Consider the following 27,604-nt stretch of genomic DNA (forward strand, 5'->3'; position numbering starts at 1 on the left):
CACTGTTCACTGGTTTATTGAGCTTTGGGGAGGTCCTTCCCCAAGAGACACCACAGTGTGAAAGGGACGCCACCGTCCGCCCCGTCGGTCCACCTGTCCATCCCAGCAGTCCCAGGTGCCCTCCTTTGGTCAGGAGTCTCACCAACGATCCACTGGAAGCAGATCTCCAAACCTGCCCCCATTTCTTTTCCCTTAATTCCCCTCAAAAAACACAAAATGAAAGGAGCAATCTTGGGAGAGGATGACTGTGAGTGCAGACTGAGGGTGGGACACGAGTGGACAGAGAGGGGGAGTCCGAGCAGAGACTGAGATTCTGTGAGGAGGGAGGGCGCGCATGGCCCCGCCAAGCGTGAACGGGGGCAGAGTGCATATGACACTGTGCAGGGCGGGTGCACGTGGCTCTGCTGGAGGAATATGGCGATTTTAAGGTGCAAAGGAAAGAAGGTACACAAGGTACATTGAGGGTACACAGGGAAAACACATGGATAAACATGGCTGTGTGCAAGTAGGAGAGACATGACTCAGCATGCTAGACGAATTGCACGCACCTACCCAGACACACACAAGGGCCAACCCATGACCGTGAGAGGAGCACATGTAGCTATGAGTGCGGGGCGTGCAGGTGAGCACGTGACCGAGCATGAAGACAGCACTCGGAAAGCGCGTGTGCACATGAGCGTGAGGAGGGGCACAAGCGGGAGAGGGGAGGATGCGTGTGTGTGGCCAGCGCGGGCACCCAGGGCAGGGGCAGGAGCAAGTGAGCCTGGCAAGTAGAATGAGTCCCCAGAAGAAGCCAAATTCCGGGGGAACAAAACGTGGGCCTGTGTGGAAGGGCAAGGAGGACGGAGAGAGATTGAGACAGAGAAAAGGGAAGGCCCCTGCAGGGGTGGGAAGAGCACTTGTCAGGAGACCCCGCTGGGTGGGACCAGGCACAGGGAAGAGAAGCAGACGGGAGAGGAGGATGCAGGGAGGCGGCTGAGGAGGCAGGGAGTGAGCAGCTCCAAACAGAGACAAACTAAATGAGGAAGCAGTGATATAAGACTACATGAATGGAGAGAGAGAAAAAGGTCTGTTTCCCAGAGGTATTAGAGACCCAAATAAGCCCAGGACTCGCAGATGGACATGTATTTACAAGAGATGGGATTGGACCTTCCCCTGGGGATAGGAGACCCTGCCTTCCCGAGTCCCCCCCTTCCATCTCTCTCTCCCCACCCCCAAAGTGGCCTGTCCTCCCTCACACGCCCCTCACTTGTAAAGCAAGTGGACTCGACTCCCATCACAGCTAAGCCGGTCGGGGGGCTCAGGGGGCCCCCTGGGCAAGCCCCCAGAAGGGTCTGGGGGTGTAGGGGGGTGGCGCCGGGAGCGGAGCTGCTGCCGAGACTGGAGCTGATGGCGCAGTTCAGAGACGCGCTCCTCTTTCTGGAGGAAGAAACAATTGCGGAGCGGGAGAAGGGGAGGTTGTGAAGGGGTGGGGAGGGAAAGAGAGGAAAAGCACAGAACAATGGGGGTGGGACACAGGATAAATGACAGGGAATTTAAATGAGGAATCAGAACCAGAACAAGGAAAGCCAAAGAATGTAATGGGAGCATCAGTAGAAGAAAAGAGGTCAGGGAAATCAGAGGGAATTTTAAAACAAAAGGAGGAAATGGGGAAGGAGCTTCAGTGAATCGCACAGAAATTTATGCCAGCCTGGCTGGAACACACCCCTCTGGCATCGCACCAGCCCCTAACCACTGCCCGGGGCACAGTGGACCCCGTGGGCGCCTGTCCAGATCCCATTTGCTGGCGGAACACGTGACATCCAGCTGCTGTGTTGGCTGCAAACAGCTCACAGCTGCCTCCCCCCGCTGCCACCCACATGCAGTGGCCACCCTCCTGCCTCCCACTCCAGAGCGCCCTCCACCTGACCAGGCCAACACCAGATTGTGCCTGAGACTGAATCTTCCTCAACCCTTTCCCGTCCCTATCCTGCTCCATGCACTCCCTCCCTTGCAGGCTTTCTCCAAAGACCCTCCTTCCATAAATCATGAGCACCTGGCTTCATGGGCCACCCCTCCCCCGCCCCAGCCCACCTCACCCTCCACCCACCCCCGCACCTCGGCAATGATCTTCTCCAGTTCACGGTTCTCCTTCTCCAGCAGCCGGGACTTCTCCTCCTCGTTGTTGTTGGTGGATGACCCTGTCTTCATGGTGTCCTGCGCCTCGGACTGCCACTCCCCTCGGGTGATCAGCCTGCGCATCTGGGGGCAGAGGGTGTGGGCTGGCTGAGCAGGCCTGTGCCGTGCTTAGCTGGTGGAGGGTTGGAGTTGGAAGGACCCCAGGAAGCTGGGCCCAAAACAAGGGAAGGAGCAAGAGGAGGGCGGGCAAGGGCAGGGAATGGAGTCCTGGGAGGGCAGCGTGGGGGGCCCATGGGACCTCACCTTGGGCACAAAGAGCACAACCAAAGTAATGTAGGAGGAGAAAACTATGGCAAGAGAGGCAAAGGCGAAGGCTGCGTCCTGCTGGCTGGACAGAATCATGGTGACAGGGGCAGTGATGAGGCACAGGACCTAGAGGGACAGAGCGGGTTAGGGGAGCCTCAGATCTGTAGGCTCAGACAAGATCCAGGGTCTTCTTCCCCCAGAGAGAGCCTGCAAGGACAGAGTCCTTCCCGGTGAACTTTCCATTTGAAAAGAATCCAAATTCAGGGTCATCCTCAAATCTAGACTGAGAATAATCCCAAATAAACTGCCCCAAACCAGTTCCCAGCTCTAGGTCAACCCCTCCCTCAGGGCAGGGATTCCCAGGGTCCACATGCCCGTGGAGAGGCAGCCCCTCAGGAGAGCCGGCAGGAAATCTCAATTCAGAGTCCAGCCATGAACCAGAACTTTCACTTCTCTGTGTTTCTGCTTCCCCACCTATACGGTGAGGTACCAACACCTACTTCACTGGCTGCAAGAAGATGAATAATATAATGTCTGTAGTGGCTTTACAGACTATAATATAAAGTGCTTTATAAATCTGAGGCATTAACAAGCTTTCTAAGACTTTCATGGAACTGATCCCAGATCTAGGGCCTGACTCTTCCCGGTTGCGCGTCAGCCCACAGGGTCGATGGCAGGGGCCAGTGCTCACCGCCACATTGTAGATGGCCATGCCCACAGCTCGGTGGTCATTGATCTTCTCAGTGGACACACTCTTGGTCTCATAAGCAAGAAAGATTCCCAGCAGCAGCAGCAGCCCCTTGTAACCATAGAAAATGCCTAGGGTGGTAGGAAAGGGTCACCTGGGCAACGAGGACCTCAGCGCTCCCCACTCAGTCCTCGTCCTCTCTCTGCCCTTCACCTACTGGTGCTCCACCTCCCAGCTCCACAGTGGACAGGGGGATCTCCTCTCCAAGCCAGCCCCTCCGACCCAGCACACCTCACCCGTGTCGCCCACCCCCTATGTCCACCCAACTTGCCCAGACCCCCCAGCTTCCCCCTAGGGTTCCCACAGGAAGACACGCTTGTGAGCAGCTGTCAGTCAGGATGGAGCCTATTGAACAGCTGGGGATGGGCCGTCTGGGCCACACATGGCGTCTCACCCCTTACCCTCCAGGTGGGAAGGTTTGCCATTTGTCGCCATAATCAGAGCAACACTAATAAGGCCAAGTGGGGCCTAAACCCATGACCTCACAGCCCCGCTTTTCACCTAGGGAGCTGACCAGACACGCATGGCATCAAGAAGGGGCCATCCCCACTCGTCCCTTTGCTCAACACAAATTCTTCTTCCTCTCCGCTTTGGAGCCTAAGCTCCTCACAGCAAAAGACCAACTCAGCTTTGTTCTCAGGAAGTATCAGTGCAACGACAAAGAGGGAGACGTTGCAACTGGGCTGGAAGCTCTCCGCCCCCTCTCCCAAACGTGGTTCTGCCCCCGGCCCACTGCCCTCGCCTGCCCCTCCCGCCTCTGCCGCACCACTGCCCTCCTTTCCCCACGTCCCACACACCGAGCCACGTGTTCATCTTCTTGGAGCTGCAGTGCTCCAGCTGCGGCAGGATAGAGACGTCAATATCTTCCTTCGGTTCCTCCTTGGCGAACGTCTAAGTAAGAAATGGGCCACAGGACAGATGGCTGCCACCCTCCCCTGCCCTCCTCAACTCTGCTCAGCCCCTGACCCCCACCCTGCCCTAGGAGACCCTCGATGCTGATGCCGACTCTCACTCCAGGCCTGAGCACACCTTGGAAGTACTTGTTCCCCACTTTTCCCGATGCCTGGAAATGCTACAGCCCTCCTAGGCCCCACCACTCCCTTTCTTCAGATGGAGCCAGAGGCCTCTGGCAGGCTCCTTCCAGGAAGGAGAGGACACATTTCCTCCGCTCAGAAGGCAGAGGCACTCTCACCAAGCAGCTGTGTCCCTCAAGGCCACATGGCCCCAGGGCCCTGCTGGCCAGTGAGCCCCACTCAGCCCGATCCCAGCGCCCAGCGCCTCCTCTCAGCGGTACCTCAATGGTCCGGTGCAAAGGGTCCACAATCTGCCAGATGGCGAGAGTGAGGACGTCCATGCCGACCAGCAGGCCCACCGTAGCATACAGCTTCCAGGGCTCTAGGGTCTGGGCAAGCACACAGGGGCACGGACATGTCAGGGGGAAATCCTCTGAGCCCCAGGAGCCGAGGAGCTGAGGCTGAGGATAGGGAAGCAGCTCACCTTCCTCCACTCCTTCTTTTCCTCCTTCTTTGTAAAGACCGTGTGGACCCACCAGATCTTGGTGAACATGGAGCCGTAGCCCAGACTAAAGCCCAGGCCCAGGAGCCAGAGGCGGGCCTAGAAGGGTAGACAGAGCGCAGGTGGAGCAGGCAGGGCAGCGAGCGGGACTGGATTGGCCAGTCTAGGAGGGAGTGTGGGCCGGGGTAGGTGGCAAAGCAGCAGGATGCAGCCGTGGGGGACAAGGTGAATGGAGAGGGGAAGGGCAGCAAAGGGGTGGTCTCCCCACCTTCAACAGTTCTTCCTATCCATCCTCTACTTCTACACCAGCTGATCTTGCTAAAATCGCCTGGATTTAGGGCCAAAAACCTCTGATCACTCCCCAGTACCTATGGGTTACAGCCTGAAGTCCTCCGGGTGTGACACAGACCCTCACAATGCGGCCCCACACACCTGCCCAGGCTCATCTCCCAGGCCCGCACCCACCCCACGCTCCAGCCGTGCTGAACTACCCACTTTCTCCTGTCTACTCTCTTTCATGTCTTTGCTAGCTACGTGATGCTCCCCATGTCCCTGGAGCAACCTTCCTCTATTTCTCCAGCTGACAAAACCCCATGCATCCTTCGACATTCAAATGCCACCTCTTCTGTGTGGTCAACCCAACCATGCCAACTGCGAGCTGCGGTCCCTTCTTTGCTCCCACAGCCCTTCATGCAGATCCCTACGCCGCACCTCTGCGATCGCACCAATCGTCTGCCTCTCCCAGCACACGCTGGTGCCTCCTGATGAACTGCATGTGCACATGCGTGCAAATGCCATATACGTGCAAATGCCATGTGCACAGATGATCGGGACAGCACAGGGCAGAGGAAAGAGAGTAAGGATGGGCAGAATCGGGGAAAAGAGTGGATGTTTCCCACCAGCATAATAGAGAACCACTCAAATATCACTGCTGAAGCCGGCCTGTCCCCGCAGCCCCAGAACCCTCCGTGTACCAAGAGTCTCAGAGGCCCCCCTCCCTGTGTGGCAGTGGTCCCTCCCCCCAGTTCACTCTGCTGCCTGCTTAGATCTCTGCCTCCATCCTTCCAAACCCCCACTGAGGCTGCCGTGGGAAGTCCACAGTTCTGGTTCTTGCCCCCACACCACACACAAGCCCCCATTGTTCAGGGTTTTTTGAGCAGACCCCCTTCCTTTGTCCTCAGCGCCTCCCTCCTTTTCCCTGCAAGGCACGCCATGGCAACGCTGGAACTGACAAGTAAACACAGAATGAAAAAGGTCTGGAGGCACAGAAAGAAGGAACAGAGCCAGAAAGCAAAAGGGCTGACACTAGGAGGAAGGAACAGGGACAAGAGGCAGAGAAAGATGGGAACCACACATCATGGAAGGGGCTCCCAAGAGGGCTGGGAGAGTCCCATCCTGCAAGGCGCGTGTGTGCCCACCACCTCCTCACCTGGCAGACAAAGGGGAACTGGTTCCTGCCGATGTGGTAGCCATCCAGGCCAAGGGGGAAGACAGCAGCTAGCGCCAGCGAGCAGCCCACGGCAGTCAGGTTGTTCAGGTTGGGCTGCGAGTTCTGGATATAACTAGGGCAGGGGTGGGAGGGTGGAGAGGGAGAGAGAGGATTACCCCTCTTGTTCAGGGAGGCTCAGCTCTCCAAATGCCATGCAACGGCATGACCCCTCCTTAGGGCCACGGGACAAAAGGAAGACAGGATTGGAGTAGGCAGCAGAGCCACTCGGTCAGGGAGCTGGGGCCAGGGTTGCAGAGGGATTTCCCAGCATGGGGCCGCCACCAGGATAGACCTCTACCGATTAGAGCCCAAGGCTGTGTGACCTGGCCGCAAAGGTTGTTTTTTCTTTTCTTTTGTTCCAGTTAGCTGCTTTGGAGCAGGGGTGGGGGTTATATCCAGTTCCCCCTTTTTCATTCTCAGTTAAGTCGGAATGAAAACTTCCATGATACGTGGCATTGGGAGTTACACAGGTTTCATTCCCACCCCCTCAAGGAGCACAGTCATTATGTTGGACAGGCAGACAGAATAAGGAAAAGTCAGAAGAGAAACTTACCGGACATGTGAGTTGTAGATGTTAAAGGACAGACAGACAACAGCTAGGACAATGCCCAGGCTGGAGAGAACCGAGACGGAGATAAAGAGTTTCTGTGACAGGAAGCGGAATGTCTTGATGACCAGGGTCTGGTCAGCTGGGGGGGACCCTCCTGCATAGCACAGGGGAGGATGAGGGGAGGGGACAAGAGAAAGGAAGAGGACAAAGGAGGAGGAATGAAGATGGGATGGGAGAAAGAGGCGAAGGACTAGGCTGCTGATGGGCTTCCATCCTTGGCTGAGGACACGGGCCCCAACTGCACTGAACAGGGGCTGCAGGTGGAAGCTCGCAGGCGCCAGGGCCCTCAGGAAGCAATCAAAAATGAGATGAGAGGCTGGCGCGAACGCTCTGTCCAGAGGTTGGGATATGATTAGGGCATGTCCCCAAAGTTGTTTTGTTATTGTTTGTTCTTTCTGTTTTTCTATCTTTCTTGTGGGAAAGGAAAATCAGAGGAGAAAGAAAGAGACAGCTGAGAAATAACTTTTATGAGGTCTCTTAAAACCCGAATCAAAGGCTTCAAAAAAGACAATCACAGAATCATAAAGCCAAAGGGGCCTCAAAGTCTCTAGTGTGGCCTCCTAACCCTACACAAAAACACCCAAAAACCAAAAACGCTGATCTGAGATTTCAACCCTGGCAGGGTGATATTCCCAAAGGTGTTCTTCAGTTATTATTAAGTGGAAGTTCAAATTTGTTAGAGTTCACCAAAATAACTAATTTCAATTTGCTTAGTTAAAAAAAAGGGGGGGGCGCAATTTAGGCCATGCGGCAGCATTTATAGCAGTGCAGAACACTGTCCTAAATTCAAATTATAAAAAAATTGCAAAACTCCAGCAGTGCTGGGAACGACTAGATTTCAGCTGGGGAGGCAGACAGCAGCTGTCGGAGATGGCTGGGCCTCCCCACGCCCTCGAGGAGCTATCCTTTCTTTACCAGGAGGTCCTTCCTTTTGCCCACCTTCACATTCTCTCCTCTTTCCTATCATTTAGGCCACCAACTACACAAAGAGCAATTGCTTACTTTCCCTCTTCCAAAAGCACATTTTAGCAGATGGCAGTTATATGAGGTTTTGCATCCTTCTCTACAGTTTAAGCAACCGTTTTCCTGAGGAAGACAGACAAAGACAGCTCTAGGCTTGAAGTAGCTGGTTCAGATGTATCCAGGCACCGGGACATCTGGGAAACCCAAATGGAGGTTCCATTTCCCCCCCTCTGCCCACCCCCCTGACTCTAATCCCAGTTACCACAGTAATGTACTATTAAAAATAGTGCTGCCCACCAGCTATTCCCTCCCAAACACACCAGTCTCCTGTACCCACGTCTTGGAGTTGTGGCCACTCTCTTAACCCTTTTCCCTGGCCCAGCTCCCAGCCACATTCCAACCTAGCGGCCCCCACCTCCAGCCTCACTCAAAGGCACTACTCTTTCCCTAGATTGTTCAGAGGGGCTGAAGGGAAATGCAGCAGGATCCACTCACCGATCCACTTATCCGTCCTAGACCAGGAAAGATCATCCTTGGTGCTGTCATAGTAGCCAATCTTCTTGTAGCTGCCACCTGTGCAGACAGCAACAGAAGTGACCACAGGCAGGGGAAGAGCCGATCCTAGCCAGACATTCTCAACTTCCCACTTCCCTAGATGCTTTCCACGGCTGTATCTGATTTCATCTGCGCCTGAGCCCCTCACCCATGCTTGGACGGACCTAGGGGTCTCCTGATCAGTGACCTGACTCCAAAGCCACACAAGGCGGCTCCCAAGGCAACGCAAGTAAATAAGAACATCTTGCATGTTTGAAACTCTTCCACAGGAAGCTGCACAGTGCGTCTGCCACCTATTTCACTTCCTCGCACCTCTTCCGGCAAGATGTCTCTCGCTTTGATTTTGGCTTCTTAAGCTTTAAACATCTTTCTGGTTATCCTCCTTCTCATGATGGACAGGATCTATTTTCCCAGTGGCTTTCATTTTAACTTTAGAAATTTCTCTTCCATTGGCTTGGTTTCTAATTCCTTGGATAAGTTACATCTGCCTCTTAAAGAGCCACTAAGTAAAATTCAGTCACTTCTAAGATTTCTGTTCTAGAACTGTCCCAGTTACCGTAACTTTTCCTTCAAAAGCCAACTCACACCCTTTCACCATGGCTGAAATCCATTTCCTCTTGTCCTGGATACAAAGAAGAGCTGAGAGGATGTGGGAGGTGGGGAGAAAGGAAGAAAGAAACTTTTCACAGGTAGCCAAGAATGGGTTTTTTGGCCTCTCCATAAAAGGCTGAGAGTGTTCTAGAGTTGAAAAATTAACTCATGGAAGTTCTGCAAATACATAAGTTTGCAAAATTATAAGAAAATACAATCTAGGCAGGGTGCTGTGGCTCATGCCTATAATCCCAGCACTTTGGGAGGCCAAGGTAGGAAGATCGCTTGAGCCCAGGAGTTCGAGGCCAGTCTGGGCAACATAGTGAGATCCCTATCTCAACAAAAAATTTTAAAAATTGACTAGGTGTGGTGGTGTACACCTATAGTCCCAGGTACTGAGGAGGCTGAGGCAGGAGGATCGCTTGAGCCCAGGAGTTCAAGGCTACAGTGAGCTATTATTGTGCCACTGCACTCCAGTCTGGGTAAAAGAGCAGGACCTTCTCTCCAAAAAATATTTTAAAATATACATACAATCTAGAAAAGCCTAGAAAATTCTACCTACAATCTAGAAAATTCTACCTACTACAAATGAATCAGAAATGACAGTTTACATGGCAAGGAAATTCAATGGATTCCCTTAAAAAACAGCAGGTTTCCTAGATACAGCTTTCCATGAGTCTAACTGACAGGTCATCGACCCCTCAACCCAGGCCACCAAAGGGAAATTTCTGAAATTGAAATAGAAGCCACTGGGAAAGAGAGTGGCTGTTTTTAATCTGCATGCCCCTACTCAAGAACACAACCAGTGTCATTCAATCTAAGCTTTTTATTATTACTATTTAAAAGCACGATGAACACAGTTAAAACAAAAGGGCAGGAAGGGGGTGGCACCAAGGCAATGCGTGCTGTCTCGGGTGTCCTCGCCCACCCCTAGCCTGACCCGCACCTCCCATCCCCTCTTGCCACTGCACTCACCCTGCAGCTGCTCGATGAGCGTCCACGCCATCCGAGAGCCGCTGGCATCAAACACCACGTGGCCCTGAGGGAGAGGAGCGTGGAGGAAGGCAAAGGGACAAAAGCAGAAGTGAAGGAGAACATCAGGGACTCTTTGAATCCTTCTGCGTTTGATGTGATTGAGCCTCTGAATGAATGCTATTTATGGCATTGCCTGCATATAGGACACACCCCAGATGCCCATACCCTAGATTTTAGAAACAATATTCTCTGGAGAAGCTTCACCATGAGATTTGAATGGGAAAAATCCCCAGATAGAGCACCAGCAGACCTGGCGTCTGGCTGTGTGGCCTGAACAAGTCACCAAATCCCTCTGGCACTAATTTTCCCACTTTAAAAGCAGTAAAGAGATAATATTCCAGACTGTTTTGTCTTTTAAAATCTTACGATTCTCATCTGACCATATATACCTGAACTGGTTTGACAAGAAATGAGGGGAGGGGCTGAAAGAAATGGAATAAATCATTTTTTCCCTTCTAGTCTTTAATGTGTTTTTCTGGTTTGGGGATCCCTACTCCCCCGGTCTGAGGCGGATTATTGCCGAGAAGTGCCTGAGAAGGACAGAAGGCATGCATGCAGGAGGAGAAGCCTCTCTGAAGGGGTCTTTCTCGATGGCAAGACAGAGGAGTGTGAAGGAAGTTGCTGTGACTCACAGAGACACCCTCAAAGGACGAGGAGTTCATTGCCCGGTAGATTTGGTCAGTAATGGTCTGGTTGTTGTAGTTGAAGTCCTCCAGGCGCACGCCGGACCGGCCACCCCCTCCGGATGTCTTGTTCAGGGCCAGCGCCAAGGCCCAGATGGCATCGTAGGCCAGCGGTGCCTCCTGGAAGCCTCCTGTCTCCTCAGGGTGTCTTTTCAGGCGCTTGGTTAGTTTCTCCACAAATTCCTGGGATGTCTTGAAAGGGAAGAACATGAGGAAAGAACTGGAATGTGTATGGGGGGGGGAAGGTGCAATCCAATTCTGGCTCAAACACTGCGACCTGAGTGGATGGTATGTGTCCGTGCTGTCAGAATGAACATACATACACTCGAAATCTTTGCCTGTCCCCATGTGTCTGGGGATTGGAAGCCACTGGACTAGAGCAGGGATTAGCTGGGTCCAATGGCCTCAGTGTGCACAGCTGCAAGCTCAGAACCACAAACAGGGAAGTTCAACAAATACACACACTGGGTAATGAATGGCAAAGGACAGAACGTAGAGACAGAGTAAAGGAAGAGATGCGGATATTCCAACGAAGAGTTGTGACACCGATGTTCTCATCCTTCAGACTTTCTCAATAGAGTTGGCCCAGGATCTAACAGTTCCTGCAGTTCTGAAAGATCCTAGAAAAGGTGACACCACGGCCCTTCTCACTCTGCTTATCAACCAGGAAGATTTTCCTTAAGTGTGCTAATTTCTTGTCATTCTGCTGTGCTTTCAGTGCACTGCCTCTTGGAGGGTTTTCAGAAGACCGAGAACTACAGAAATATTCTTCGCATTTTTGAAGTCTGTTATTGAATCCTACTCACACCCCTCCCAACACTCAACCTTCTTTTTCCAAGCAAGTGAAAAAGAATGATGGTTCCTTTAACTCTCCCATGAAATGGGTCAAAAGACCTGACTTTGTATACCTGGCAGTAAACTTCTTTGGCTAAAGCACTGCAGGTAAATTACTTAACCTCTTGGAACTTCCTTCTACATAATGGAGAAAATCACCTCTTTCCTTCTTCACCTCCCAGAAACCACACAAGAAGAGACTCAGCAACTACTTCTTGGCAAAGCACAAGTGACACACAGGGCCACTGCACAGATAATGGTTTGGGTTTGGAATGTACTAGCGCACACACCCGCCTGAAAGAAGTAGATGAATGAAGAATAAATAAATATCTTTGTTTCCCATGCCCTGTCCACTTTTCCCTCTATTCAGCTTTCCGCAGAGATGGAGAGTGGGATATACAAAGGACACAGGCAGTGCAGTGTGGTGGAAACAGCCTGGGTTGTGCAGATACACAGGCCTGGGCTCTACCATCTTGAGGACAGGACCGAGTTCCACTCCCCGTTTAGCCATTAGCATCCAGCACCATGCCCAGCCCACAATGCACGAACAATAAATGTCCACTGGATAGAGCAATGAAAATACTCTGTATACTACTATGATGGTAGATACATGGCACTATGCATTCGTCCAAACCCATGGAATACACAACACAAAGACTGAACTCTAATGTAAACTGTAGACCTTGGGTGATTACGACGTACCAGTGTAGGCTCATCAGCTGTAACAAACGTACCCCCTCTGGAGGGGATGTGGATAATGGGGAAGGATGTGCACATGGGGTGTATGGGAAATCTCTGTACCTTTCTCCCAATTTTGCTGTGAACCTAAAATTGCTCTAAAAAAAGTCTTTTTTGTAAAAAGTCTATTGGATGGATAAATAGATGGATGAATTTCAATTTTAATTAATCCACTTACCTGCTACAAAATCTGAGACAAAAATAGGACTGCTACTACCTTAAAGTGTTAGTGTAAGGATGAAACAAGAACATGTATAAAATGCTGGGTATAAAGTAAATTACATTTTCTGTTTGTAAATTTCCCTGTCTCGGCCTCATCTTTGTAACTGACACTCAGATCTATTATATAATTTCTCAATATTCCAAATCTGTATCTCCAACTGACTCTAAAGGATTTGTAACTATATGATCAATAATTTCAAATTCGAAATATCCAAGACAAAGCTCAATTTTTCCTCACCTCTCAATACTTCCCAGTACATGAGATTGAAACCTTGGAATCACATTAGACTCTTTCAATTCACCAAGTCCTCTTAATTCTTTTATTGAAATGTTTCATTAATATCGCCCCTCCCTACACAGAATAATGATGACGATGACAGTGGCTAACTTTTACATTGTTTTTACTACATGTCGGGCACTTTTTAAAGGTATGTATATCAACCTATTTAATCCTCAGACAATCCAGTGAGGTACATGCTACATATTATTATCTCCATTTTAGAGATAAGAAACCTGAGGCACAGAAAAGTTATATAACTTGCACAAAGTTATACTGCTGGTGAGTAGCAGAGGTGGGATTCAAACCCAGGCAGTTTGGCACCAAAGCCCACACTCTTACCAGCTACCCTGCCCTGTCTCTGACGTGGAAATGCACCTGCACAGACAGCAGCCAGGCTGAGACTTCTGAGTAGTCCTTTGGCTTCCAGGTCTACCCAATCTTCAGTTCAAAGTAAACACTACAGCAAAAAATCACCCAGGTAGGAAGGGATTCATCTGCTCAGCATGCTGCCCTCCCCTGCCCACTTCCTCACATTGCCTCTTCACTCCCGGTCACTACCACTGAAACACCTAACCACTGGGGGCACCTCTGCCCCCGTGACTGAAATTATGAAAAAACGATCTTTCTCCCTTGAGTCAACAGAGATATGGTTATAAATTTTCGAAGAGAAATTTTACTATGCAACTTAAGGAAAACTGAACAACAAAAATCCCACAACCCATACAAATTAACGAATTAACCAAGTGCAAATGTATGATCCTAATTTTTTCAACAGCCCTGTCTGGCTGTCTCTATATGAGAGAACGGATGCTGAACAGCAATCTAAAATGTACACCCTGAGCTGTTTAGTTTGTGTTGGACCCAGGTCTGATGGAAGCTCTACCCCAATCAGGAGTTACTCACAGCTGTATCTCCAGATACGCCGCCTCTCACCTCCCCTCTAGCCCACTGCTGTAGTTCTCCAAAGCCACTCTTACTCTCCATTTCCACATACAGCCCCTAAAGATTTTTTCTCTAAATCAGAGTTTCTTGGTCTCTGCATTATTGACATTTTGGGCAGGACAGCTCTTTCTTGGCAGGGGCTGTCCTGAGCATTGTAGGATATTCAGAAGCATCATTGGCCTCTACCCATTAGATATCAGGAGCATCTACCCCCTCCCCACACTACCACTGCCCGTTGTGACAACCAAAAATGTCTCCAGACCTTGCAGCCTCTGGTTGAAAACTAGACTGCCCTGACTAATAGTTCTCCAGGTGTGATACCTAGACCAGCAGTATCAGCATCCCTGGAACTTGCTAGAAACGTAAATACTCAGGCCCTACCCCAGATCTACTGAATCAGAACTTCCAAGGGAAGGGCCCAGTAACCTGTGTACTAACTGCCTTTCCAGGGGGTTCTGATGACAGCTAAAGTTTGAGAACTACTGATCTAAACATAAGGCCATCCTCAGAGAGCAAAGGCAACTCTGCTTCTCTTCTACGTCTCCACGGCTCTGGCCCTCTAGGTCTTGGTGCTGCTTGATTCATTTATAATCTTTTCCCTAGACAGTTGTTAAGGCTGCTTCAATCCTCTATTGGAAAATCTTGGCTTCTCCACCTGGCATTTTAGGCTGGTGTCACTAGAAACCCTATGCGCCGAAGGCGGACACTACCTTTCTCTAGAGACCAAGAGCCAGAGAGAGACCCTCCAAGTCATCCTGCTCCAAAGCTCAGGTGTCCCTCTACATTCCTAACCAACTCCATTTTCTGTCGGGCTCCTCCAGTCCCTTGCTATGGGACAGAAGCCATGACTGGCAGGTCCTGGGCTCAGGGCACCAACAAGCCTTTCTGGCTTTGGCAGCCAGCTCTACTACTTCCCTAGGTTCTTGAGGATGACTCACCTCTCAGGTACGCTCCAGGGCAGTGACCTTCCAGAATCTTTTCATTGTATTTTTCAGCTAAGAGGCCGAAAGCACACAGTCCCCTTAGAATGCCCCAGGACACTGTCTGTGATCAGAGTTCACATGGTTACTGATCTCCATCACGATCCACCACCAGAACCCACTTCTCGAATCTTACTTCTCCCATGCTCAAAAACTGCCACTGGCTAAAAAGTGTTAGCAGATAAAAATACAAATTTTTTAGTCAGGCTTCACGGTTTTCCATTAGAAGTCATGAGGCAGAGCAGTTTGTAGTTAGATTTAACTAGGATTCAATTCCAGCTGGACCACTCGGTAGCTTCATGACCTGGGACATTAAACCTCTCTGAGTCTATCAAATGTAAATGATAAATCTACAGCATGGTATTGCTGTTGGATCACCAAAATCATGCATCTGAGACATTTTTTGATAAGCTATTTGGGAACTTTACACTCATTAACTCAACCCTAGCAAGCTCTCCAAAGCAGGTATACACTTGGTGTAGTAAGCAGACACACAGGTTCCCCTCTCAACCTCACCCAAGATCCCTGGACTCTTCAAGATGCAGTGCTAGGCATGGTGGCTCACGCCTGTAATCCTAACACTCTGGGAGGCCGAGGCGGGAGGATGGCTCAAGGTCAGGAGTTCAAGACCACCCTGAGCAAGAGTAAGACCCCATCTCTACTAAAAATAGAAAGAAATTAGCTGGACAACTAAAAATATATAGAAAAATTTAGCCAGACATGGTGGTGCTTGCCTGTAGTCCCAGCTACTCGGGAGGCTGAGACAGTAGGGTCGCTTTGAGTTTGAGGTTGCTGTGAGCTAGGCTGACTCCACGGCACTCTAGCCCAGGCAACAGAGCAAGACTCTGTTTCAAAAAAAAAAAAAAAAAAAAAAAAGATGCAGTGCTGGGCAAGGAAGGAACCACTTCCTCCACGCCCACACCCTTATTTGCCGTGCCCCGCATCTGCAGGGCTGCCCCAGCCCTCTCAAATCAGAGGATGGACCTTCTAGCTCCAAGTCTGTCATTAACCTATGGTCTGGGGCTAAACGATTTCAAAGTCCCTGCTACATCTAAAATTCTAAAAAAAGAATCACTAAAAGAAAGCATCAGGATCCAAACTAATTGCGTATCAGTCACGAGTGAATATTAAGCAGTTCTGAAGTACTAACGTAAGTCACCAAGAAAATAAAACACATTTCTGCCCGCAACAGTGCTCCTGTAAAGGTGTGCTTGCAAATACAAGCATCCATGGTATCATTAACGCCTCTTCCTCATGTGACTTCTCGCCAACTGCTCCTCGTCTCCATGGTAACAGCCCTGCCACTCATCAGGAACCCACTGAACATACCACTCTATCGTCTTTCTCTCTCTCTCCTGCCCAAGGAAGTCACAGCAGAGCACAGGAAACATAATGCACATAAGTTCAGAGTGGGGCACAGCCCCTTCCCCTCCTCTATGTCCAAACTCCACACCCTCTTTCCTCCCCTCCCCTGAGAAGTTCCTTAGGTCCCCCCACTCTCCCAGGTGCCAGCCTCTAAGCCCCCACGCCCTCACCATGTTGGAAATGCTGCGGGTATTGGCAGGGTTCAGCATGACAATCTCAGTGGTGATGTGCCCCTCCACTGCCTGGGTCATCTCGTCCACTGTGCAGTTGATAGACGGGTCATAGATCTTGAACCAATTGTCAGCATACCACCCGATGAGGAACCAGACATACTTCTTCCCAAAGAGACGCTCCTTGTACACCTAAATACAGAGACAAGGATTTTTGTTCTGGCCGAGTTTTTGTTCTGTTTTGTTGTTTCATCTTATCTCACTTGACACTATTCAGCCTCTTGGGAATCAGGGAAGAACAGCGAGCTATTAATAAAAAGTGGAATCTACAAGTCTTGGGAGTGGTAGGAGAAGCTCAATGATTCCTCCTTCTCAGGGCCTCCCCAGCCCCACTATTTTTGAGTGGCCTTTTCCAGCCAGTCGGGAAAGATGGAATTCACAGGCTCCTCAGGAAAAACAAAGCAGTAGGAAAACGAGATCCGAGAAAGTATCGTGCACGCACGTGTGTATGTGTGTGTGTGCGCGCGCACGTGTGCATGCGTGCACGCAGACAAGGGATGGAGTCAGGGCCAACGGACAGGGACATGGTATCAGTCGTCACCTCAGATCACTTGCTATCAACTGGAGCAGAGAGGCAACGAGGAGATCCCGCGAGAAAACTGAGGAAGAGCACCCGCCCGGTCCCACTGCCTCTTCAGATCCCAACCCCACCTCGCAAAACACTTTCCGGGCTTCAGTCTCATAGAAAAGTCCCACGATGATTCGGGCATCCTGGCGCTACAGAATGGAGAGAGAAACAGAGCTCCTGAGGGGCTGAGCCCAGCACCTTCTCAACTTCAATTTCCCATCCCAAAGTGCTTAGTGAAAGACAGTGCTCTAAGGACAGTAGATAAATGTCAACTGAAGATGGAGCCAAACTTCCCCAGGGTCGCTGCTGCCTCACAGAATCAAAACCTCCCCCCACAGGGCTCTCCTCTCCAGCCAACCACCATCCCTCCGCCCCGCCCTCTGCAAAGGCAGCCCACCACGCCCAGCAGTCCCACCTTAAGGTTTTTGACAGGCACAGCTGGATCTGAGAAGAAACTCTGGCGGAAAGTAATCTCGATTCCAGCCTCCTTCACTCGTTCCTCCAGGTCATCCAGAGTCTTGGGCGGGAATGAGAAATAAGTAGGAAAAACGTGGGGTGCACGACGGAGCAAAGACCAGAGACAACTGGTGATTATGGAGCAACACTCAGTGCGAAGCGGCAGCCATCCTGAACCTTCCCTCGACAGCTTCTGCCCACAAGGTGGGGAGAGCTGAAAGGAAAACATCTGGGGAGTCTCAGGACACGGCTTACAAGTGGGAAGGTGCATGGTGAGCCGCTCCTGTGGGTCTGTGTCCCAGGAAGACACCCCATTCACCCCACTCCTATCACTGACAGCAAAAATGGGGGAAAGGAAAACAGAGGAACCAGGAAAAGACCAGGCAGGGACAGGTACAGACAGCATAATATCAACTTCAAGAAGCAAGTGGGCAGACAGACAAAAGCATCAGAGAAGAATGGTCTGAATCACTGAGAGAAAGTGGGGGAGGATTAAAGAGCCACTGAACATAAGAGTGGATAGAGGCCCCACAGAATGGAATAAAAGGGAGGGAGCGGACTGCCTTCTTCAGATGCAGGGCCGGGCCCTTCCTCTACCACCACAGATCTCCCTCTCCCCTTCAAACTCCCCTGTCTGCTGGCATCTCTCTCTCAGTGTCAGCTACCAGACCCATGTAGATATCCGTCTGTCCCTCTCTCCCCTTGACTCCCCTTCCTCTCTCTCCTCTCTCTTCTCCTTCCCCCTTCTCTCTTTCTCTCCCTCCTCTCCATTTCTGCCCCCATACCCACTGGCTCCATCCCCTCTGTTCCCATTCACACCCACCCACCACCCCCTTGAGCGCCTCTGGAATCTGCTGCCTTCCTGGATTCCTATCTCATATCCCTCCCTTCTCTTCCCTCAACTTTGGCTTGAACCTGCTTTAACAGAACTGAGTCATTTGGGGCCTATCGGTCTGGGGAACACAGCATCAAAAGGAGGGAAAAAAATCACAAAATCAAAAAGATGGAGAAGATCCCAAAAACTCACCTCGTTCATCCCCCTGGCTGCAGAAAGAACATACACTTAGCCCCCTTGGAATGTGTTCTCCTTTGATAAAGAACCAAGATCTTCCCCCACGTCCCCCCCCCCACCGCAGGAGTTCAAGCGGATGTGCCCGCTGCCCTTTGCCCAGTCTCTCCTCACCGAAGTGAAGACCTCAGTTGTCTGCTGGATGGTGGCAATCTTCTTCCAGCCCCACTTTTCAAAGAGCTTCACACGGGTAGGGTTGTGCAGTGTGGCTGATGGATGCGTTCGGAAGAATGTGGGAAAACGCTGCCGGTTTGACAGGGCTGGTGAGCTCGAGCCGTAGGAAAGCTAGGAGGGCAGGGAGAGTGCTACAGGGTCTGCTCATCCTGGACTCCACTGAGAGTGCCTAAGAGTTCCTTTAACCCTCTCCCTGCCTCTGGGTTTCTCTCTGCTACTCCCTCCAAACTTCCCCACCTCTGGTCTGCTCCAGAAAAAGTGATTCTCAAAGGCCCACACGCTCCTTACAATCAGAATGTTCTTCCACTGATCTAACTCCAACTCCTTCCAAAGAAGGAAGTCAGCTGCGGCACTGCTGGGCCACTGTGGCTAGGATGCTGACAGCTCAGGCCTGCAGAGGACTCTGAACCTTGGAAGCAGATCCTCCACAGCCCTCTCAACCCCAGTCCCCCGCTTTCCCTCAGTAGAGTCCAAAAGGGAGCGACCCCACCTTCTCGCCCCCACAGCCCTGCTTACCACAATGAGGTTCCACATCCTGGCAGCCTCGGCCACCAGCGTGGACACGGAGCTGCAGCCAGGCATGAGGATGATCTTGATAGGGTCGTTGTAGAGCAGCTCGTACAGGTACTTGGTGGCTTGGCCTGGATCACACTGAATGGGGGAAGGGTGAGAGCAGGCTCTCCTAGGGCCCCTCCCCTGCCTGTATTTCCCACTTGTCTCTTCTCAAACTAGTTCCTTTCTCAGTTACTCACTTGCATTATTATTACTGTTTTCCTCTCCTTGCTGACATTGTTTCCTGTCAGGTATCTTTTTCTTTCCTTCTCTTTCATTAAACTCCCTTCTCTGTCTTCCAGCTGGTGCCTATCCATACCCCCTCCTGCACACTTCTGCGGGTGCTAATGCATACACTGCCTTCCCTCCTTTAGGCTCACCCTCAGACATCCCCAAGCCCCCCTTACCTCTGGTGCCCAACTCCTTATCCCATATTTCTATCTATTTGTGGGTAGAAAAGAGTCTGCAGGAATAAGAGTAAACTCTCCCCCTGTCCCCAGACAGCATGCTCAAAGCCCTATTAAGAAAATTCCTCCCTCACTCTGCAAAGCTCCCTTTCCCCACCTTCCATTTGTTTCCTCCCTCTTCTCTTTTCAGGGCTAGCAATAAGTAAACAAGAGAGAACAGGAACAAGACCACCAGGGGGTCCTGCTCCTGATCCACCCCCTCCTGCTGGGCGCTGACATTTGACAGGTCCATTAGAAAAAACACTCTGAGGTGGAAGTGGGGAAGAATGTAGGATGAGGAAAGAATGGGGGAGAATGAGTAGAATGGAACTCTCAAGAAACCAGATGATTTTAGGGGTGCCTGAGAAAGAGACTCCTCCGAGCTGGGGAAAGTAAACAATGCAGAAAGCTAGAGAGGAGGGGGGAGAGGAGGGGAAGGAGGGAGGAAGAGCCAGCCTTGGGTCTCCCACTGCCTGTTCCCCTCCTGCTGATATGTGACATTTCAGAAGCTGCTGGAGCCCCAAAGCAAGTGAAGAAGAAATGGTAGCCAGTGGGGAGCCAGGGCAGAGGGGACCCAGGAGGCAGGGGGACTGGGGAGGCTGCTGTGAGGGAGGAGGCGGGCAGAAAGGAAATAAAGAAAGCCCCCAGAGCCTGCTCTCCTCCCCTTGAGGCCTGACATTTGGGACACTGTGGGGAGCTGGAGAAGGGGGAGCCAGGGGAAGCTGGCAGAGCCAACACTCACCCTGAACTCTGCCCACCCCACCCTTGCCCCCTGCTAAGGGCAGTGCTCAACTGCATTTTGCAGGTTTTCTCTTTATGCCTCTCACTTGTGCCTCTCTGCATTTCTCTATCCTCAGGTCCCACCTTCCCTCGCTCTCCCAGCATCTAGTACTCCAGATCCTGCCCCAGCTTCTCCCAGGGACCCTCCATGCCCCTCCACTGCTCACCTAAAGAAAAGGTTAATGGGAACAATGAGGACGTGCAAGAACATACAAGACACATATAAACAGAGCAATGTCTGTCCCCAGCGTCTCTTCTTGTTTCCTCATTTCTTCTCTACCTTTTCCTACAACCCTCCCCCTTCCACACCCTATTCCCCACTGCAGATTCTCACCCCTCCCCAGTGAACTTCCTCTGTTCTCCTCCCTCTACTTTGCTCTTACAAGGATCTGGATTTGCAGGCAGGAAAGGACAGTTCCAGTTGACACATTCCAGTTCTCTGCCTTCCCACCCTACCCCATACTGCTTCTGCTACCCTCTCCAGCTCCCTCCTCCCAGGTCCCCCATCTGTTCCCCAGCACCTCAGGGACTCACCTGTCATGGTGGATGAGTTTGAGCTCACAGCCAGAGCTCCCCTCTCTCCCTGTGATCCCCATCCTAAAGCCTGCACCCATCCCTCCCTGTCCTCTCCTCACACGCCCACCCCACAAAGCCAATTCTCTCTCTAGTTCCAAGCTTGACCCCTCCACCAGATCTGACCCTTTATTTCTCTTCCTGCCTCCCCTACCCTAACACCTAATTATTTTCCTGTACCCTGCTGCTCTTCCCATAGGCACCCTGGGGTTAGCTACAGCTCAGGCATCCACCAGGACAGGATTCCTGTTGGTAAAAATGCAGACACTCAGGATTCATCCCTGACCAAGGAGTTAGAATCTATTTTAAACAAACTCCTCTGGTGTCCAATGTACACTGAAGTTTGAGAACCACCGAGACGGTAGCAGTCAGAAAGGATGTGATGCTCTCTCCCCAAGCTCCTGACACCCTGCTCTCTTCTCTCCAAGCACCCTGCCTTCAGCCCCACTTCTGCTCCCCAGTCACATGCCTATTTCTAGGTGTGTTTTGAATCTAAATTCCAAATCCACCCCAGGTATAAGATCATCAGATCCTCACCTTCTGTACTCTATGTCACCCTAGCCCAATCCCTTAAGCCCGTGGGGCCACATGTCAGAGAAGATAAATCTGAGGAGGTCCCAAATCTCCTTTTTCCCCGTGTCACATTCTTCCCCATAACCCCAATTATTCCTGTAGGGGAGAGGGGCAGGAAAGGAATCTCATTACAAACCATCGCCCTAATACCCCGGACCTAAATTTTCCTACCTTTCCCCCTCCTCCCCTCCCTAACCCTACATCCCATTCTCCTTCTCACATCCTAGAGGCCACAACGCCAAAAGGGAAGATAAAGTAGGGACCAAGTTCCCCAGGATGTCCCAGCTTCTCTCACTAACCCCACCCTACCTCCTTCCCACCCCCACCCCCACCAATTGCCATTCTTTTCTGTTCTTTTTCTCCCTGTATCCCGACTCTTCTCCATCCCCATGCTATTGTGGGGGGTCCAGTATAGACCCTAATCCAACTGCCTCTGCCCACCTCTTGACCATCAAATCCCACATGCCATATATTCCCATAGCCCAGGAATCCTCAGTGGGGCTGGGAATAGAGAGATGAGAAGGAGCCGGGAAGGGCTCACAGCTACCTTGTGTTTGTTGTGCTAAATAAACTAGAGCTCTCAGGTCCCTCAAAATTTTCCTGATTCTGTCCCTATTCCTTCCAGCCCCAACCTACGCCAAGATTTACCTTGTTGCCATGGTAAATGTAAAACCCTGATCCAGCTTCCCACTTCTGACAATCCCTCCACCCCCCAACCCATCCCAGGGTTAGTTTGCTCCCTCAGAGGATCAGGATGGGCTACTACCCTAAATCAATCACCTAAATCCGTCACCGGTTTCCCCAACCCCCAGGCACTTCCATGAGTCTTCTATAGCCGGGCAGAAGGGGCTGCCCAGCAGCGTGATTAACCATCTTGAACCTCTAGACCCTCGTCTTGAACCTCCAGCCCCTGCGACGCTTTCCCAAGCTCCTGCACCCCCAGCCCATCTCCTGCTAGTCACACATGGGAGGGGTCTGCCTTGCAATCCCAGAGGCGACTCAGACTGAGGCCCACGTAGCTGGCTGGCCCCCTGCCCCCCAAACCCCTACCTCCCACCCACTCCCATATCCAGGGCTACCTTGCTGTCGTGGTGGATGAGCTTGAGCTCATAGTCCGGCAGGATGTCCCTGCGGCTATTCACGTCCTCCAGCGCCATCTCCACCGCGGGCTGGCAGGCCTGGCCCCCTGGCCAGCCCCCGCTCATGGGAAACAGCGCCCCGATGTACACTGCGCGCCGTTCTGAGGAGGGGTGCGGGGGGACCCGCGGGTGAGGCCGCGGGAGATGGGGGGAGTGGGAGGCCCACACCGGAGCCACCCCTGCCGCCATCACCACCAGAAGCGGCAGTGGCCACCCCACCCGGGGAGAGGGGGCCCCCGGACCCATGGCTGGGGGCTGGGGTAGCTGCTTGGAGAGGGGGAAGCGCTCAAGGGGGACACTTTTCCTGGGGAGGGCTGGTGAGGGGGTGTCGGGGAGGCGCCTCCATCCCTGGTTTTGTGGCGAGGAGGGGGCTAGGGCCCCGGAGAAGCAGGGAAGGTTGGCTTCCTCCGGCCCCCGCGGCTCTCCCTCCCGCCACCGCCACCGCCACCGCGGACTCTCCTCGCGGACTGACTGACCGACGGAGGGGAGGAGGAGGAGGGAGCTGTGGGGCCGGGAGGGGGCTCTGACGTCACGGGCGGCGAGCGCAGGGGGTGGGGGCGGGCAGGCGACGGGGAGGGAGGAAGGGGGCGGGGATGGAAGCGAGCGCGAGGTGGGAACGGCAGTCAGAGGGAGGCGGGGAGCGAGGATGCAACCTCGCCGAGGGGAGGGAAGCAGGAAGGGGTCCCACTTCAGCGCCCGAGGAGGAAGGACGGGCGGGGCGTGCCGAGGCGGGTGGGCGGAGGAGGCTGCTGGAGGCTGAAGCTCGGAAGAGCGAGGGGCGGAGAAGGGGAGGAGAGTGGGGCGAGACAAGGGGCTGGCGCCTGAGGTCTGAAAGGGGGTGGGAGGAGATGGCTGGGGACCGGGGCGCGCGGAAGACAGGGTGGGAACGGTTTTGGAGAAGAGCGGGGTACAGGCAGGGTGGGACCGGCGAGCGGGGAGTGAAGGCGGCGTGGAGGGGAAGAGCGGCTGGGTAGGAAAGACTGAGGAAGGGAGCCGGGAGAAGGAACTGCGATAGAAGGGGTGCAAGGAAGGGGAGGATGTGGAGAAGAGCTAAGAGGGAGCGTGAGAGGCCTGCCAGGCTGAGATGCGGCGTGGGCTGGCGGAGTCCGCCGGGTGAAACCCCAGGAGGGGCTGGCAGAGCTCCGTGAGAGGACGGAAGGAACCCCCGGCAGGACGCCCCGGGAGGACGCGGCAGCTCAGGGCTCCCGGCACGGGGCCGCCCCCTGCTGGGGCTCTGCCTTTTGGCAGCGGGCGGAGTCCGGCAGGAGGTGGCACCGAGGGCAGTGCAGCCAGGCAGGGACAGGGGAGGGACCGCGGCCGCGGAACACCGAGACTGGAGGCAGGAAACAGGTAGGGAGAAAAGGGGACGGTCGCAAACCGGGGTGAGTGGGGGGAAGTGGGAAAAAGACGACACCCCATAGCCGAAGGGCAGAATTTCTGGGGGTGGAGGGTGCAGAGTGAAGGGGAAGGAGATGCAGTGCACGCGATAAGGGTGTCTCATCTCACCTGAGTGTGGCGTTCGATTCACTGGCAGCAGGAAAGACGGGATCAGAGAAGAGTTACCACTGGTGCCCAGCTTCCCTGGCCTGATCCCCAGCCCCCTCCCACACCTGTCCATGCCGAAGACCGGGGAGAGCAGAAGCCTGCGTTTCTGAGGGGAGGGTGCCTGAGGATAAGAGCAAGGTGGGGCTGGGGGTCAGGACTTGATTTTCTTCTCTTACTTTTCATAGGACAACAGATTTTGAGACAGGAGTGCGAACAGCAAAGGCAAGGGCAAACCTAGTTTTGTGGTGCCTGCATATTATAAAATTGGGGGGGGTCCTTTAAGAAAAAATATTACGGCCGGGCGCGGTGGCTCACGTCTGTAATCCTAGCACTCTGGGAGGCTGAGGCAGGAGGATCGTTTGAGCTCAGGAGTTTGAGACCAGCCTGAGCAAGAGCGAGACCCTGTCTCTACTAAAAAAAATAGAAAGAAATTAGCTGGACAACTAAAAATATATATATATACACATAAAAAATTAGCTGGGCATGGTGGTGAATGCCTGTAGTCCCAGCTACTTGGGAGGCTGAGGCAGTAGGATTGCTTAGCCCAGGAGTCTGAGGTTGCTGTGAGCTAGGCTGACACAGGCAACAGAGTGAGACTCTGTCTCAAAAAAAAAAAAAAAGAAAGAGAAAATATTACACATACAATTGGCTTTAAGCAATTGCTGTTAAAAGTCTTATTTTTGCAATTATTACCAAAACCTATTACCATTTGAACAAATTATTAGAGCCCTCTACATTATTAGAGCACAGGAAGAGGGCCAGTAGGTGAGGCACCTTGAAGCTTTAATTTCATTAGCTTCACAGTAAATCCACCCCTGATGGGACTCCCAGTTTCTCGAGTGGGATAGTAAACTGGAAGTAGAATAACTGAGTTACAGGAGGAAATTCAGGGCAAAGGATCTGGACAGAGTCTACAAGGATAGAGGAAGTATGAGGCACAGGAATGGGCTGCCTGCATCCCAGGAGAGGTGACTGCAGAGGGAGAGTTTGGGTGCCCAGAGGGAGAAGTGTGCAGAACTAGACAGCAAAAAAGTGGCAGACAGACACAACACCAATCCCTTAGGGAATGATGGCAGTAGTCTGGGCAGGTACAGAAAAGGACTGTTCTCCCACCCCACCCTGGGTTGTCCTTAATGTTCTGATAATTCTGCCCCCAATTTTAAGTCTTTTGCCCTGATATGTTTCCAGTCCCAGATCTCCTCTTATTAGTTTTTCTAAATACAATGTATGATTTATTTCTGAGGCTTTATAATAAATCAATTATATAATGAATGGTCAGGGATCAATTCTTGAAAGTTCTAAGTTTAGCGAAAGGGAATGAGTCTAGGGAAAACTGGAGCATCTAAACCTTAAGAAGGTAAGGGAGGGTAAGATCCATAAAGGAAAAGAGAAAATGTGAGGCTAAGAATTGGGGGCAGAGAGAAGATATGAAAAAAGGTAAAGGAAGGAAACCCCCAATGTTCGCAAAGTGGATATGGGGACAGCAGGAAGAAGTATGAGGCAGGTACATGGAAGGAAGCACTGGGCTGTCACCCCCACCTTTCCAAGGCCATCCCCCATTTTTATAGCATCCAATCCTTTCCCACCATCCATTCCCACCCCACTCCCATCCTTGCACAAGCGTCATCAGCTGTGTGCAGGCGGCTGTTCCCCTCACCCTGGCAGTGGGGCTTGGGGGTGCTCCACTGGCCCTGACTACAGATGCTCCGGGTGCTGCCCACCAGATGGAAGTCAGGGTCACACCGGAAATCCACCCGGGCTCCGTCCAGAGCTGGGAGGTCCCCACCCGTCAGGAAAACCTTCCCATTTTCCAGGGTCAAGTAAGACTTGGAGCAGATTCGGACTGTGGAAAGACAGGACAAGAAGAGAGGCGAGTTGGAGAAGGCTCCTTCTCCTCACAGAGCAAAGGGATCAAGTTTGGGTTTAGAGCCACAAGCATCCTGCTCTACAGAAAATCATGTGTAAAAAGGATTTGCCTCCCTATCTTCCATCCTCCCTTTACTCTGAAAGCATCCACACATTCCCAAAAGAAAAAACATTTCCATTGCAGGAACCCAAGATGGGGCTATAAGCACACAAAATGGGATCTCTTCAAAGTCAGCTACAGTAGGTGGCTTTCTGGCTTTGAAATGTGTAGATGTATATAACTTTGGATAGACAATCAGACTTGCTTTTCTTATTATAGTTGGCTTATATTAATATTGAACTGGCTTTTGTTTCTGTCTCTGGGTTGCAGACAGAGGTATTCAAAAATGTGATGAAATCATTTTAGAATTTTTTGGCATAATCTACCACTAATGAGCCTCAAAGAGAACAGCTCACATGATGAATAATCAAAGTTATTTTGTCCAGTGATCAGTGGCCTAAGGAAATGTGCAGGCTGCTAGCTCTATCACCTCCACTGCACACAGCCAAATCCCTCTCACATAGTAGTCACTCAACAAATGTATTTGTGAATTTGGTCCCACTGGGTTTAGAGTGCTGACTTTGCAAGCAGTGATGCTAAGTTTGAGGCAGGAAAAGGAACGGTCTTGCGGAGGGGAGGGGCTTCCCCAGGCTACTCACCACAGCGGCTGGGTGTGTCCATATCTGTCCAGGAGCCGTTGGCCAGGCACTTTCGGACCTTGGGCCCCACCACCTCGCGCTCCCCCCGGCACACATACTCAATCTCATAGTCCACAGGCAGGAAGTTGATAGCCTTCACCTGGTCCCGAGTCAGGCCCCGGTACCTGATGCCCCCTTCCCAGGGCGGGTGTATGATCTGGCAACCTGAGGGGGGGGCGGGGAGGCAGACTCAGAGGAATGGTGGGAAAGAGGAAAAAGACTAGGCAGCGGGAGGCAGGGGAGAGCAGGGCGTGGTCCGTGGGCAGGCTGGGGACAGAGAAGGGATGGGTACTAGCGGGTGGGAGTGGGGACAGGTACAGAACCTGAGGCTAAAGGCCAAAGAGAGTAGAGGGATAAAGCTGATGACAGAACCCACAAGTGCGGAGGGAAGAGTGCTGGTCGGGGTAATGAAGAAAAGTAATTAAGAAATTGTGAAGGGTATAATATGTGGGTGAAGCTTGGTTCAAAAAGGGGCTAAATGAGATATTTGAGTTCAATCAGGATGAGAAGCGGGGGCCTTACAAGACCATCTGGACAACAAAGCGGGACCAAGGAAAGGGAGGAATTGAGGTAGTAATGTGGGGCCAGGAAAGGGGGTTGGGCCGAGAAAATAATGCATGGAAAGGCGGTGTAGCGTAACGTGGGCAGAGAAAAGGGGTTCTGGGTAGTAATGTGGGGTGACAGAAGGAGGTCAGGAGTAGTAAAGTGGTGCCGAGCACAGGGGGTTGCCAGACCCGGACGCCAAGTAGGGCTGACGAGATAGTGATGAGGACCAGAAATGAGATGCAGGGAGCGGGTGGAGGAGGGCCCGAGGTCGCCGGAGAAGGGTGCACCTTCCGAAGTGGCGTTGGGGGCCTGCGCCCCGCCTGCGCCCGGGGGGCGGAGGAAGAGTGGCGCCAGCAGCAGCAGCAGCAGCAGCAT

At 52.2% G+C, this 27,604-nt stretch overlaps 1 protein-coding gene across 1 annotated transcript; it reads right to left on the reverse strand.

Annotated features, from left to right (window-relative positions):
* On the reverse strand, window positions 1–27,604 carry GABBR1 (gamma-aminobutyric acid (GABA) B receptor, 1). The gene is made up of 22 exons (XM_012660117.1): window positions 27,517–27,604; window positions 26,645–26,848; window positions 25,737–25,922; window positions 24,041–24,061; window positions 22,475–22,635; window positions 18,988–19,122; window positions 18,412–18,582; window positions 17,188–17,289; window positions 16,856–16,921; window positions 16,145–16,336; window positions 10,563–10,805; window positions 9,871–9,934; window positions 8,245–8,322; window positions 6,730–6,880; window positions 6,117–6,249; window positions 4,670–4,786; window positions 4,467–4,574; window positions 3,970–4,063; window positions 3,116–3,243; window positions 2,422–2,550; window positions 2,098–2,241; window positions 1–1,419 (listed from the first exon to the last, which is right to left on the reverse strand). Exons 1-22 carry the CDS (start codon window positions 27,602–27,604, stop codon window positions 1,246–1,248), a joined length of 2,889 nt encoding a protein of 962 aa, XP_012515571.1. The 3' UTR covers window positions 1–1,245.

The sequence above is a fragment of the Propithecus coquereli genome, unplaced genomic scaffold (genome assembly GCF_000956105.1).
Source record: "Propithecus coquereli isolate 6110/MARCELLA unplaced genomic scaffold, Pcoq_1.0 Scaffold656, whole genome shotgun sequence".
NCBI lineage: Eukaryota > Metazoa > Chordata > Mammalia > Primates > Indriidae > Propithecus > Propithecus coquereli.

Coding starts and splice junctions, on each gene's coding strand:
- GABBR1 (XM_012660117.1), bottom strand. CDS start 27,604: ATGCTGCTGCTGCTGCTGCTGCTGGCGCCACTCTTCCTCCGCCCCCCG. Junction 18,583..18,987: donor GGATGTGGAACCTCATTGTG/GTAAGCAGGGCT, acceptor CTGCCCTCCTAG/CTTTCCTACGGCTCGAGCTC. Junction 17,290..18,411: donor CAACTGAGGTCTTCACTTCG/GTGAGGAGAGAC, acceptor TTCCCGCCCAAG/ACTCTGGATGACCTGGAGGA.